The sequence below is a fragment of the Rattus rattus genome, chromosome 6, assembly GCF_011064425.1.
Source record: "Rattus rattus isolate New Zealand chromosome 6, Rrattus_CSIRO_v1, whole genome shotgun sequence".
Lineage (NCBI taxonomy): Eukaryota > Metazoa > Chordata > Mammalia > Rodentia > Muridae > Rattus > Rattus rattus.
In genome coordinates, this window is record NC_046159.1 from 17,796,854 (window position 1) to 17,810,413 (window position 13,560).

The 13,560-nt window shown below is 35.5% G+C and overlaps 1 protein-coding gene across 1 annotated transcript; it reads left to right on the forward strand.

Moving 5' to 3' along the window:
* The first annotated feature begins 892 nt into the window (after positions 1 to 892).
* On the forward strand, positions 893 to 12,308 carry LOC116904554 (natural killer cells antigen CD94-like). The gene is made up of 6 exons (XM_032907349.1): positions 893 to 983; positions 1,255 to 1,338; positions 6,129 to 6,236; positions 6,816 to 6,967; positions 10,718 to 10,824; positions 12,112 to 12,308. The coding sequence occupies exons 1-6, from the start codon at positions 899 to 901 to the stop codon at positions 12,254 to 12,256; spliced, it is 681 nt and encodes a 226-aa protein (XP_032763240.1). The 5' UTR covers positions 893 to 898; the 3' UTR covers positions 12,257 to 12,308.
* The last annotated feature ends 1,252 nt before the right edge of the window (positions 12,309 to 13,560 follow it).

Below are 13,560 nucleotides of genomic sequence, written 5' to 3' on the forward strand. Positions count from 1 at the left end.
CTCATTGTGGAATTTATGTATATCCACACAAACTAACGAATGACGATTATTGGATGATTGATTTGGGGAATATGATTTACAATCCTTGCAGCTTAGTTTTTCCATCTATACAACAAAGCAAGGTATGTCATCACTGTTTTTATTGTGAGAACTACAGTAGGAGCTATTCTCTTGACTGCTTTGCCTTGACTGGCATAATTTCTTATTTTCTCATATTGTATAATGGGGGAAATGTAGTCCACTGACTACAAGAAAATGAAAGGCTGTTTGGCTTAATGGAATACTAAAGTTTATATAAGCATACCTTTGCTAAAAATGACTATACAAAGCCTACTATTTTTGCCATTGGGATTAATGCAGGTATTAAGTGACCAGATATGATTTTTCAAAAAATATATGGATCTAAGTATCTAGAGATAATTAATGTACATCAACGTCTAAATTTTAGCAACCAGTAGAATTATTTTAAAATTGTCTAATAGCTCAAGATAATATTTGTAACAACTGTCACAGAACATTACTTAATTGTGTTGAATTTCTGGTGTAAAGTGTCACAGACAAAACTTGTAAAAATAATTTATTTTCCTGGAAAAATTCACTTTTTCCTGATCATTCTTCTTACATAGCACTCTGTATTACTTTATGGTAGTATTCCCACTATTAGTTGAAATAATTATACCATTGTGAAGGAAAGATGAATATTAGTATATGAAATTCATCACAATTAGATAATAGTCTGTGACAGTTATTAGATATGTTATCTTAAGTTATTAGATGATTTTTAAATAATTCTGTTGGTTTATAGAATGTAGAAATAAGTATATATTAATTACAGACACCTAGACTCATATACTTGTAAAGTTGTTTGTTGTTCTCCTTCTTGTAGCAGCTATCAGAAATGAATGAGGGAAGACTGACATATGCAGAGCTGAAATTATCACTGAAGAGTAAGGACAAACCCCAGCCAACTCAGAAAAAGAGAGGTAACATTTTTCTACCTGACTCTGTGTGTGTGTGTGTGTGTGTGTGTGTGTGTAGAACACATAATATCAAATACTAAAAAGATGAACTCATATTAGTCATGTCCATATACATTAGATGTTACATGTCTGTCTCTCTTATTGAAAAAGATATTTATGGGTGAATAACCAACAAGAGGAGATCAAATCACAAACCTCATTGAAAAACATCCGTCCTGCTCTAATTACAAGGTTTTCTTATTTGTTATGTATTCTGACTATTGATTTCATGCAGAATATCCATGGCGCATAAGTGTTGTGATCCTGGGAACAGTATGTCTTTGTCTTCTGATATCAAGCATAGTCTTGGGATATCTGTGTGAGTATGATATATAAATATTTTATGGGAACAATGAGCTAAGAAACAGCACTATAACTGCTAAACCAGTGTAAGTTTTAAAATTCTGTAGACATCCTAGCAGTTACGGGTATTGGTGATACTGATAATAGTGATAAAGATATTAGTAGCATCTTATATTACTGGTTTTATGATATGTAAATGAGTATACTGTTATAATTACACAGAAATATAATGAGTAAGTATGATTCAGGTTGATACACATACATATTCACACATACATCATACACACAAATACACACACACACACACACAAACACATGTATATGAAATTTATATACAGTCTCAACATGTAAAATTTCAGTGAGCTTCTTAGATTAGGTAGGTTGTTCTTTCTTATGTGCTTATAACCTGGGCATTTTTAGATTGACTTTCAGCCACTGATGAGACACACAAGAGACTGGAGAGATGGCTCTGTGGTTAAGAGCATTTGTTCTTGCAGTTTTTGCAGTGATTAAGAACACAGCTCTAGCAAGACCTGGGTTAGTTCATAGTACCCACATGGTGACTCACAACCATCTATAACTCTGGTTTCAGGAAGATTTAACTTCAGGTATACAAGGGCACTGGATGAACATGGTGTACATACATATACTCAGGCAAAACACTCACACACATAAAACAACATAAATTAAATTTTAAAAATCATACAAATATCTAACAAAACACTCCATTAAGCAGGATGTATGCTGTAGGGAAAGTGAGAAAGCCATTTAATAAAACATGATATGCATATGCACTTCAAGTTCATAGCTTCCTGAAGAAGCACTGGAACCACAAAGGAGAGTAAACCTGACCACTTTGTTCCATGAGCACAACACCATTTACCAACTGTGATACATATCTAATCACTTAGTTTAGTTGCTTATTTCATTAATTTTTTTGTTTAAGACAGGATCCTTTCTGGTGGCCCTGGATGGCTTGGAACTCACTGAGATCCACTTGCCCTCCTGTCCCCCTGTGCTAGGATTAAAAGCTTGGCTGTCATACCTGGATAAAGTTGTATTTTACCTCCACATGCTCCTTCCTGCCTTTGTCTCCTAATGCTGAGACTACAGAGCTACAGCAATACATATGCCTCTAACATATTAGAAAATTTGTACTCTATAATTTCTTTCAGTATATTGTTCTTGTTTGTTTAAGTACATTTTGCTTTAAATTATTTGTTTTATTCATTTAATGAAAATTTAGTTTATGTATAAAACCAATATCACAGAAATGTAATGGAGAAAAGGAGCTTTGTATGAATTTACTGGATATATATGTGCGTGGTGGTGTGTAGAAAAGTTTATCAGTTTTTAAAATGAAATGAGTGCAACTATAAGGGCATGAAGAGATGTTATGTGAGTGGCTCATAAAAAACATCACAATGTTAAGAAAGCTTCCTGGTGAAGAGAGAGTAATAAATAAATAAGAATTAAGGCACTGATAGATAAGACCCACCTAAGTTCCGTGAGCAGCATGAAAAAGGGAAATATTTAGAGACTTGTGGATTGTTCTGGGGCAGTGAAAGAGCAAGCTAGACATACATTAGGGCATGCAAATTGCTTATTAATGTTTGTTTGTACCAGGACAAGGAACTTTAGGGTTCATCTGGACGCCAAATGAAATAAAAATAACCATCCGATGGTTATAAATGAAGAGGAACATGACTCAATTTACATGGGCTGATAATGCCTTGGGAAAGCGCAGGCTCAGTAGACAGGAAATGAGTGGGCATATGAAGGAGATTCTTTCAGGAGACAAATTAACTGATCATGATTAGCCATGTTAGCATCATGATAGAAGTCATGGTCCTACAGGGAAAAACAGGAAGAATGGGTGACCTATAGGGCAATTGGAGTGAACTTGTTCAAGTGAGGAAGGGACAAGATGGAATCAGCAATCCAATTTCATGTCAGGCTCAGGCTCGTGTATCTTTACAGGTAAAGTTGTCTTAAATGCTAGAAAAAATATGAGAATGCTAAGGTTATACATATATATGTGTGTGTGTTTATATTTATATGTAAATATATATAATTCAGAGGCATATGGCACATCAGGGAATATACCCACAAAGCTTAGGTTTGAGTTATTTCTTTATAGGAAGCTGTTGTCAAGAGGTTCAGAGCATCAGAATACACACGAGATTAAGATAAATATCTAGATTAGAAATATTAATTGCATTGAATTGTGTTCCATTAATAAGAAAATGCATGAAACCATGGTAAAAGGAGATGGAAGGCAGATCATGAAAATAATTTTCAAAACCAAGAGGAATGGCTGGATGTTAGAAGACCAGAGGGCAGGATGAAGAGCCTTAGTAAAAATGAACACAAAATGAAAATCAATGGTAGGAACCATAAAAATTTGACTAGTAGATAGTTGGAAATGCAGCTATCTAGTATCAGGCAACGCAAGCTGGTAGAAGTAATCCGACAGTCTACACAGATGGGACTTTGATCAGGAGGGACAGCACTAATGCTTGTTGCTGGTATAGATATGGTAGAACCACATTGTAAACCAAACCAGATTGCAATGGGCAAAATGTGTTAAGGTTACAAATCAGTGAGCATGGAAAATTTTATTATTTTAGCTATGGTTAAGCAAGTGCTGAAAGTATGTTGATTTATATGGTCTATTGAATGGATTTGGAAAACGGAATATTTGCACTACTCAGGAAAAAAGCTACAGGAATATGTAACAATGTGGATGAATATTAGCATGATAATATAAAATAAAATAACAAAGTAAGAGGAATTTTAAGAAATGTATGCAAGTGAGTGCAGTCTCAGGAGGCCAAGAGAGAGCCTTGGAAAAGACAAAGCAGAGACTCAGTCAGTTCTGAGATAATCTGTTTTGAGTACTGGGAACCAAAATTGGGTTGTCTACAAGAGTAATAAAATCCTTAATGACTGAGCTACCTCAAAATCCCCAAGATTATGATTTCTAACAGAGATTTTTGGTTTTCTTTGCACATTAGAAATAGCTGCATGACTTCCTTTCTATTCTTTGATTCCATTTTACATTTTATGTAGTCAGATCCATTAAACTACACATGTAAACATTAAATGGACTAATAAACTATAGAGGATGAAATTAGTTTATAGACTATTTTTAGTAGAACTTTGTTTTATTAATGTTATAAATGCTTTAACGTAGCATGTTGCAAGTTATAAATAGTGGTAGTTTAACAGTATTATATTCTAGCACTTTAAAATCTGTTATATTTTTCTTGCTATACTTTAACCCCATCTACTATTTATAATCACAATTAAATAATTGTAGCAAAGTGGTCAGTTATCACCATTTGTGTTTCTTTTTTTATATTCCAAAAATTTATTTCATTTTATTAAAGATTTGTTTGTGTGTTTTATGTCTATGAGTGTTTCGTCTTCATGTATACACACGGATCTCACAGGACTACAGTACTGATGGTTCAGATGGTTGTGAGCCACCACATGGGTACTGGGAATTGAACTCAGGACCTGTTAGAGGAGCCAGCGCTCTGGAGCTGCCTTTAACCTCTAAGACATATATCACATTTAAAATGACTAATAAAATAAAAGGCCATTGCTCATATGCAATTTAATTTCCAAAAAAGAATGATTTATCTTTGTCTTGGTTTTGAGACTAGGTCTTTTATGTAGCCCTGGCTGACCTGGAACTAGCTATCAAAACCAGGATGACTTCAAACTTACAGCAATCCTCCTGCAGCTGTCTCACAAGTGCTGGGATCACGGGCACCACTATCAGCTAAAAAAAATATTTCAAGTAGCATACCAGTATATGTTTGGTCTTTATTTTTTACATTTTTTTAATTTGGTAAATCGTGAAGTATTTAATGAGAACCCATTAGCGTAATAATGGATGAGGTAATTTACCACCCACCAGATCAGAAATCCACGTGGATGCAAAATGCGACAGCGCTTGTACTTCTGTGCATATGTGGAAAGAGACATACTCTGCCTTTCTAGTAAAATTCTGGGAAAAGACAAATTCAAATACATACTTTTGTTTGTTTTTATTTAACTCAAAATAACTAGTAACATAAAAACATTTTAAAAAGTATCTCTAGTTCCTCACTATTTAGTTGGTTTTTTTTGATTACACTTGGTTACTTTATTTCCAACATGTGGCTACACAATCCATCATAAAAATGGTATTTTTAAAAGTTTGCAGCAGGTTTTCAATCTAATAAAAATTCATGACATGGTATTTTAATTGTAAATATTTCCTCCCATGCTGAAATTTATGAAAATTCATAACCATAAGTAGGCTGCTCGTCAGCACACACACACAGGTAGGACATAGGCTCTGCTCCATCACCGAGTAAAAGATGATCGTCTGTGTGACATCCGGTGGAGAGACAGCATCGAACATCTAACTCACTTTAATCCATACATGATATCAGTTGAAGAGGAACCCGAACAGGCAACCAGAGCCTGTGACAGCGACGTGGGTGTACACCGTCGGGGAAACACTGCCAAAAACAGTCCGTTTGCTCCTATGATGGCCACTGACACCCATGTCCCACTCTTGCGGGTATGATTTTCGTGTTTAGAGTACGTACTTTCTATATGGAATGGCCCCTGGAAATTTGCCAGGGGTGTCAGCCAGTCTTCAGAGGAGCAACACCAGTTTCTAGAGTGCTCTCAAGAGTGGTCCCAACACCCTGTTTCATCTCAAGTCATTTTCATTTCCATTACAGTGGAGAGGCCTCCCACCTACAGATTGCCATTTGTGTTTCTAATCTCATAGTATGGACTTAGTTTTTCAGGGCACATCAAAGTTCAAAATTCAATGTGAGAAAGATGCAAATAAAAATGCTGTCTCCTCAATGGAAGTAGTAGATCCTTCAGCTTTACCACCTACAACAGGTATGCATTGGAACTAGAACTGAAAGATAGCACACTGTTAATGGCATTTACATTTCTGCCCCCTTTCAAATTGTGACCTTAAAACTTTTAGTTGAACTTTTTCAGGATTTGAGTTTTGTTTACTTTTTATTGAATCCATCTTTTTCTGTTACAGTTAATGTTATCTTTCACTGAAGAAATTGCTATTGGTTGTCACCTTGGTTTTATTGATCATTTTCTATTGTTCTATACTGGGCGTGTATACTGTGGGTGTATTTACCTAATGTAGAGCCCTTCAGCTCACATTACTACATTACTGTCACCTAAATTACTCCTTTTGATGGGTCTCCTCTTGCAGATAAAAATGCATAAAGCTGGTGTCTTTCTCCATGAGAATTTAAGATTTATTAAAACCATAACAAAATCCTCAGATCTGTCAGAGACCATTTCTGTATCCACAATACTCTTTCCTTAAAACTTGGCAGAAGAGGTTTTCTATGCAAATGCAATTACTCTGTGGAGTTGAATACAGAGAAAACAATGAAATATGTTTCATATTCAATGTCTTGAAATGAGGATAATGGTTGCTTTTATTTTAAGGAAAAGGCTGCTACAAATGTCAAGGAAGATGGCTTTGCTGTGGAGAAAAGTGTTACTACTTTTCAGAAGAGGAAAAGACATGGGATGAAAGTGAGGCATCCTGCAGGCTCCTGGGTTCTCATCTTGCTAAGATTGACAGTAGAGAGGAACAGGTGTGTATCACATAAGTGTTTGAAAAGAAGTAGGCTCAGCTGTGCTGTGCTATGATAATCATCTTTGTTCTTTTGCCTTTCTTTGCTGCTTAACAGAATCACTTGCATATGTTGTTGGTACAGACTTACCTTAAGAGAGACAAGTACAGATTTTTTAAAAAATACCCATAAGAATGTTTTTATGTCACAAGAAAGAGCCCTGGTGTGGGCATCAAGGGGTAATGCTCAGCCATTTTATTTGTTTTGCCCATTCACAGTTTAGCTAGAGAAGATTATTTATCATTAATGAAAAGCAACTCAGAAAAGCTTGCTTTGATGATACAGGTGTTCCCATAAAAAGGTAACTAATTTTTAGTTCTATTCATTTGCCATCAGTACCTGGAAAACATGTACTTCTAGGGTAGAACATGAGTCATTGAACATAGGAAAAATAGGATTTAAAATAAAGACAAAAAATAAAAGATAGAATCATTCTCCAGGAAAAATTTTTATTTTACTCATAACTTAGGATGAAAAGACTTTTTTTCTTTGCATACATTTGCAACACTTGTTATTAGTTCCAATGTTTAGGAAAGAAAGGGTCACTCTAGTTGATTCTGTAGATCTATTTCCAACTATTCAAGTTAGGCACTACATTTCAACGTTATGTTTACTTTTAGAAATGTTTCTACTCGTATCCTATGGAGGATACATAGAACACCATGCTCATTAACACGACTAATCAAAATGGATTTATTTTTAGCAATTATTGCTTTAATATTGAGTGGTGTGCCATAGCAACTACAGTCATTTATACCTTGTCTTTTTTCTTTAGTTAATATATTCATTTACTTTACATCCTAATTACAGCTTCCTCTCCCTCCTTTCCTCCCAGTTCCTCTCTCTTTCTCCTCTCCCACCCCTCTCAGAGAAAGGGAGGCCTCCCATGGATATTAAACTGCCTATCAAATTGCAGTAGGACTACGTCCATCTTCTCTTATTGAGTTAGACAAGGCAGCCCACTTAGGGCAAAGGGAACCAAAGGTAGGCAACAGAGTCAGAGATAGCCCCTGCTCCTGCTGTTAGATGTGCCACATGAAGACCAAGCTTCACATCTGTTACATACATGTATAAGGCCTAGGCCTGAAACATGCATGTTTTCTGGCTAGTTGTTCCCTCTCTGCGAGGCTTATGGACCCAGGTTAGTTGATTCTTTATAGTATCCTTGATCTCTCTGGCTTCTTCAATCCTTCCTCCCCTTCTTCAGTAAAAGTCCCTGATTTTCATGTAATGTTTGACTGTGGATCTCTTGCATCTGTTTCCATTAGCTGCTGGGTGAAGCCTCTCAGAGGACAGTTATGTTAGGCTCCTGTCTGCAAGTATAGCAGAATATCATTAATAATGTCAAGGGTTTGCTGTCTCTCATGGCATGGGTTTCAAGTCAGACTATTCATTGGCAGCAAATTTCATGTACCTGGACTTAGAGGTGGATGTGAGCCATTATATGCATGTGCTTGGAATCAAACTTGGATCCTCTGCAAATAGCAGCAAGTACTCTTAACCACTTAGCCATCTCTCTAGTTCCTGTATATAATTCTTATTTTCCTTTCTTATTGTGGGTTTTAGAAGGAAACTTGTAGACTACACATTGCCCGGAGAACTTGCGGTATGGTTCTCTCAGGAATCTTATGAAGGCAAACAGGATTGTTGATAGCTAGGGAGGAAGAAACAGTCCCTATGAGACAGAAACAACAATATGGGGACTTGTTGTAAGAAGGTAGTCTTGACTGTGAAGAGAAAGGAGATGGCTATGCCTGTACACAAGTGTTAGGTTTCTGGAAAGGAACCAAAAGGCACTGGAGCAGTCTGGCAGGAAGAAAACACATACTACCTCATGGTCTTATAGTGGTAAGGTCCAAGAAAAGGAAGATATTACAGAATAGTCTAGGAAGGAGGAAAGAGTGGACCCTACTCAGTAGCACCACTGTCATCAAAGTCCCAGGGAAAAGAGATGGGGTGCTAGGCAGCCTAGAGGGAGGAAATATCTTACACAGTTGATGTGAAGTCTACATCTACTTTTTATTCCAGAAGATGTATGTAGATGAGTAAATTTATGAATATATAACTTATGTGGTTTTAGAGATATAAATGTATAGTTTGATATGTTTCTATAATTTCCATGCATTTTATGTATTCAAATTTTCTCTTGTAAACATTAATTATACATCAGCATAACGAAAACTGTGTGGACTCTCTCTCTCTCTCTCTCTCTCTCTCTCTTTCTGTTTGTACGTGTATGTTTCTGTACATGAACAAAAGAGAGAGAGAGAGAGAGGAATATATAAAAGTATATTACTTTTAGCAACAAAATTCATTGCTATATATTGTCATGTATAAGAAAAATTTGAAATGAACAATATATATCATTTAGAGAAAGGAATACAAATGATTATGACATTGAAACTCATCATTTCAGTATAGAAAATCATCAGAGAGGTAGTATGATCTACACAAAGGAAAATGCAAGTTAATATGCTGATTACAAATGTGAACTGGTTTAAAATTGCTATAGTTTTCATGTTTCGCACTAAATAAAACTATATATGACACAAATACAATTTATTTGTTCTTTATCTGTTGCATGTAATTTTAAAATATCCATGCCATCGTCTTCCCAGGGCTGTGCTCTTGGCTTGGCTCCAATAACAAACTGCAGCTGGTCTCTCTCAGGATCTGAGATCATCCCCTCAATCTCTCTTGGCTAGTTCCACCAAGCCACCGACCACCCTGGCTGCCCCCTTTTTCTTCTGCTCACCTTATCACTGCAGTTGGAAAACAATAGAAAGTTTTAATATTTTAAAACTAGCCAGAAAACACAATTGCTGGAGGCATAGAATCTATTGCCCTAAACTTACTGGCAATCCTGCATCAGAATTCTACTGGGTCGTAGACGGTGCCATTGGTTCTAGCTCTCCCCAGGCCTTACATGGCATTCATGCCTCTCCCTCCAAAGTTTAGACAAAAAGCCTCTCTCCTCTGCATCCATGCCTCTTCTTCCTGGGACTTGGAAACCCCACCTCTTTCCTTCTCCCAACAATTAGCTTCTGCTGTCTTTATTGACACAATCAAGAACAAATTAGGAAAACAATACCTCTGCCAACATTTATCTAGTCATCGTAATTTGCTTTTATACCAATATTCTCAAACTCATTTTCTGTGCAATACTTTTTTATGTGTCTTCTCTTTGTCTACCATAACTATAGTACAATTATTGCATAATAGGGTATATAAAAAATTTAAATAATTTCCCAATACTCTTCAATGTGATATCAATAACTTTAGTAAGTATATTCCTCTGATCATAACAACCAAGAAATTTCTGCTGTCACTATTTCTATCTCCCCTGAGTTAATAAATTGGAAAACATAACATTACAACTTTAACTTGACTGTCTTATTTGCCATGGGCATGTCTTGTTTACTGACCTATATATGCTTGCAACATGTCAAGAATATTTTCTTGAGTCTCTTGCCCATTTTTCATATTGAACAAATTTCTTTGTTCTGACTTACGATATGTCTTTATTGTCCTTTAAATAACTACGAGGATCTCCAAATCAACTTTTGGAGACGTTTATTAACAGTTTGTAAAATGTCTTTTGATATTTAGAAATTCTAAATTTAATGTAGCTGGACTTTGAGCCTGGTGTATAATGTCTCAGATGATATTAGCAAGATTACTAGGAATACTAAAATTCTAATTTTCTCACAGAACTTTATTCAGTCACGATTGAACTATAGCTATTGGGTTGGATTACGTAAAAAAGGAGGTCAATTCCTGTGGGTACATCAGGAGGATGAAAAAATTTCTTCGGATTTGTAAGTTATTATTTCATATACTTAATTAATAGTTGATTTACATCTAATAGACTCAGGGAAGAAGGTTGTGACTTTGATCATATCTTTAGTTCACTACTATAAATAGAATCTTATGCAATATTACAGCTAAATTTAAAGGAATTGTACATGTCATGTTTATTTCCTCAGATGAAGGAATGAGCTGAAAGCTGTACCCAAGATGTGGAAGTATATGGCTAGGGCTGAGTCCAGAGCATTTATTTACCTATTCTAACTATCTCTAGACCCAGGCTTGAAAGCTTCTAGCCTCTGTATAATCTAATATTCCAAGCTGAGTAATTCAATTGAGCATCTATTGGCTTCTGAATAAATTGCTGTGCCTGGCCTCATACTGACTTTGGCTTTGGCTATATGTTCCAATCTTTTGGTTCCTTCTTATTCTCTAGCTTGATCTGTATTCACCTGTGTTTCTCTTCAACCTGTCTATATAAAACTGCTATACATGCACACCCCGCCCCCTGTCTCTCTGCTCTTAAGCAGCCTGTCTTTGCTGTGCTCCTCTCATGTGAGTTGGCCATATCTTATCTCTGACTTATTCTATCATGTCTTCGACATAGACTCTCTGACTCATCACTTTGTCTGCCCCTCAAGTAGACACATTTTAAAGCAGGACTACTTTTTTACACACCAAGTTTACCTTCATTGTTTTGGATTAATGTCTGTGATAAGGGCGTGTCTGTATTCCAGCCAGAGAGATTAAAGTTGTGCCATTGCAGCTGAATCACACAGACCTTTAAGGTCTTTGGATGTGGTCCCTTGCCGGAACAGCCACATTGTTAGAATAAAATTCCTTTACAGTGAACAAAGAAGAATTTCTTTCCATGCACCTTTATATTTTTCTATTTGTTATGTTATTATCGTTTGTAAATGCAAATGTGTGCTTCACCTGTCTGTGCACCTTGTAAATGCGTGATGTACTAAGAGTCCAGAAGAGGGCATTGAAACTGAAGTTACAGATCACCATGGGAAACCATGTGGGTGTTGGCAATTGAAACAGGTCCTCTGGAAAACAGTAATTGCTCTTAACTGCTGAGCCATCTCTAATGTTTCTGTTAAGGAAGAAGATAAAAAATCCCCATACTAGGGCTTATTATTTAGCAGCTATCATCAGAAGGTGGTAGTATCCATGGAAATAAACAACTATTTATGTCTTTAGATTGTGACAATAAAACTTATGCCTAATGAGTAGTATTCCTAAAATAACCTGTCTTTTCCTTTTTTCTTTTTCCTTTCTTTCTTTTGACACAGGGACTTTCACATGACAACCCATTTAGCAGATGCAGTGTGTGGATATATCAAGCCAAAGCTTCTCAATAATGCTCAATGTAGTAGACATTTCCCCTATATTTGTAAAAAGAATTTTACCTGCCTGTTGACATCAGAGAATTGGTAAAAGTCACACTTTTACTATTTTTATTCCTTAGTGGCTATTAGCAAAATAAAATTCATCCAAGTCAGTAAACTCCACATGATTTCTGAAGCCTTATTCTCCTGAAGCAAGGTCAAAGCATGGATTTTTAGATAGTAAATGAAACAAATTCAAGAAGTACATTTTGAAATGGCAAGAATCAGTAAATGGAAAAACATGAAACACTTACTTTCTTTTGTTGAAAGACCTTGTATCTATTTCTCATAATCATCTAGGAAAGTCTAATTCAATGTTTGAGCATTATATTTACATTGTTTACAATACAAAAAGAGCAGAATTGAACTGTAAAAACACTTATTTTTGCCTGCCTTGTTTCCTTCCTCTTGTCAAACTCAAACAACTAAATTTTAGATAGCATTCCTGGGCTTTTATGTGGATATCCATCTACTTGTAAAGCAAATGTTACATATGAATAAAGTATAGTCCAGGTTTTTTTCAGTATATAGTTACAGATATCTTGAAACTCATGCAGAACAAGGTAACTTGAAATTGGTGGCAGTTGCCTCACCCCAGACTCTTCAGTGGTGGGATTACAGGTATATGACCTCAGTCTCAGTTTTGCTATGCAGTATTTAAGCATTGCAGATTGTTTCTCAACAGATGTAAGGGAGATATTGATATTTTGTAAGCATCTGTAAATATTGTGCTACTAAGAGGTGTGTCAAATGCACCATTCTTATTGCAATGGATAGTTAGGCTTTTTCTAGAATTTGTAATTGCATAAGACCAAGACTGAGTGAAACTTCAAACAGTTTTGGGTAGCATGGGGAATGTCTCCATGATAAAATTCTGCCAGTATAATTTCTGTGTCAATATTTTATATTTTCGTAGATATTTAATGAACATCATTCACATTGGCCTTGCCTTTAACATTCTCCAAACGAAAAATTTCATCAATACTGTTACTCACATTTTAAACATCAATGTATTGTCAATGAAATTTATTTGGTTAAGAAAATATTTTTCCAAAAGAGCTATTTTTTATTATTTAAATGAATAATTTCTTATTAATATGTGGTGCTAAGCATGACTTGTGGCATTTGTTTAAGAAGTTTCTGCATGTCTGTATGAATTCAGGCTTGATCAAAAAGACTTGCAATTTAAAATTTTTCAACAGTTTTAAGTTCAAATGAAATTTATAAAACAACACATTAATTGCACATCGATAGGGACAATGAGTAGTTTGATACATGTTTAACAGTCAACTGAGTATAACTACCATTTGCCATTTCTTTTTTTCCATTATATTTTCATTTACATTACACTCC

Excerpts from the sequence above, each read along its gene's own strand:
- LOC116904554 (XM_032907349.1), top strand. The coding sequence starts at position 899 with ATGAATGAGGGAAGACTGACATATGCAGAGCTGAAATTATCACTGAAG. Across the intron at positions 984-1,254 it reads GCCAACTCAGAAAAAGAGAG|AATATCCATGGCGCATAAGT; the intron begins GTAACATTTTTC and ends GATTTCATGCAG. Across the intron at positions 6,968-10,717 it reads TTGACAGTAGAGAGGAACAG|AACTTTATTCAGTCACGATT; the intron begins GTGTGTATCACA and ends ATTTTCTCACAG.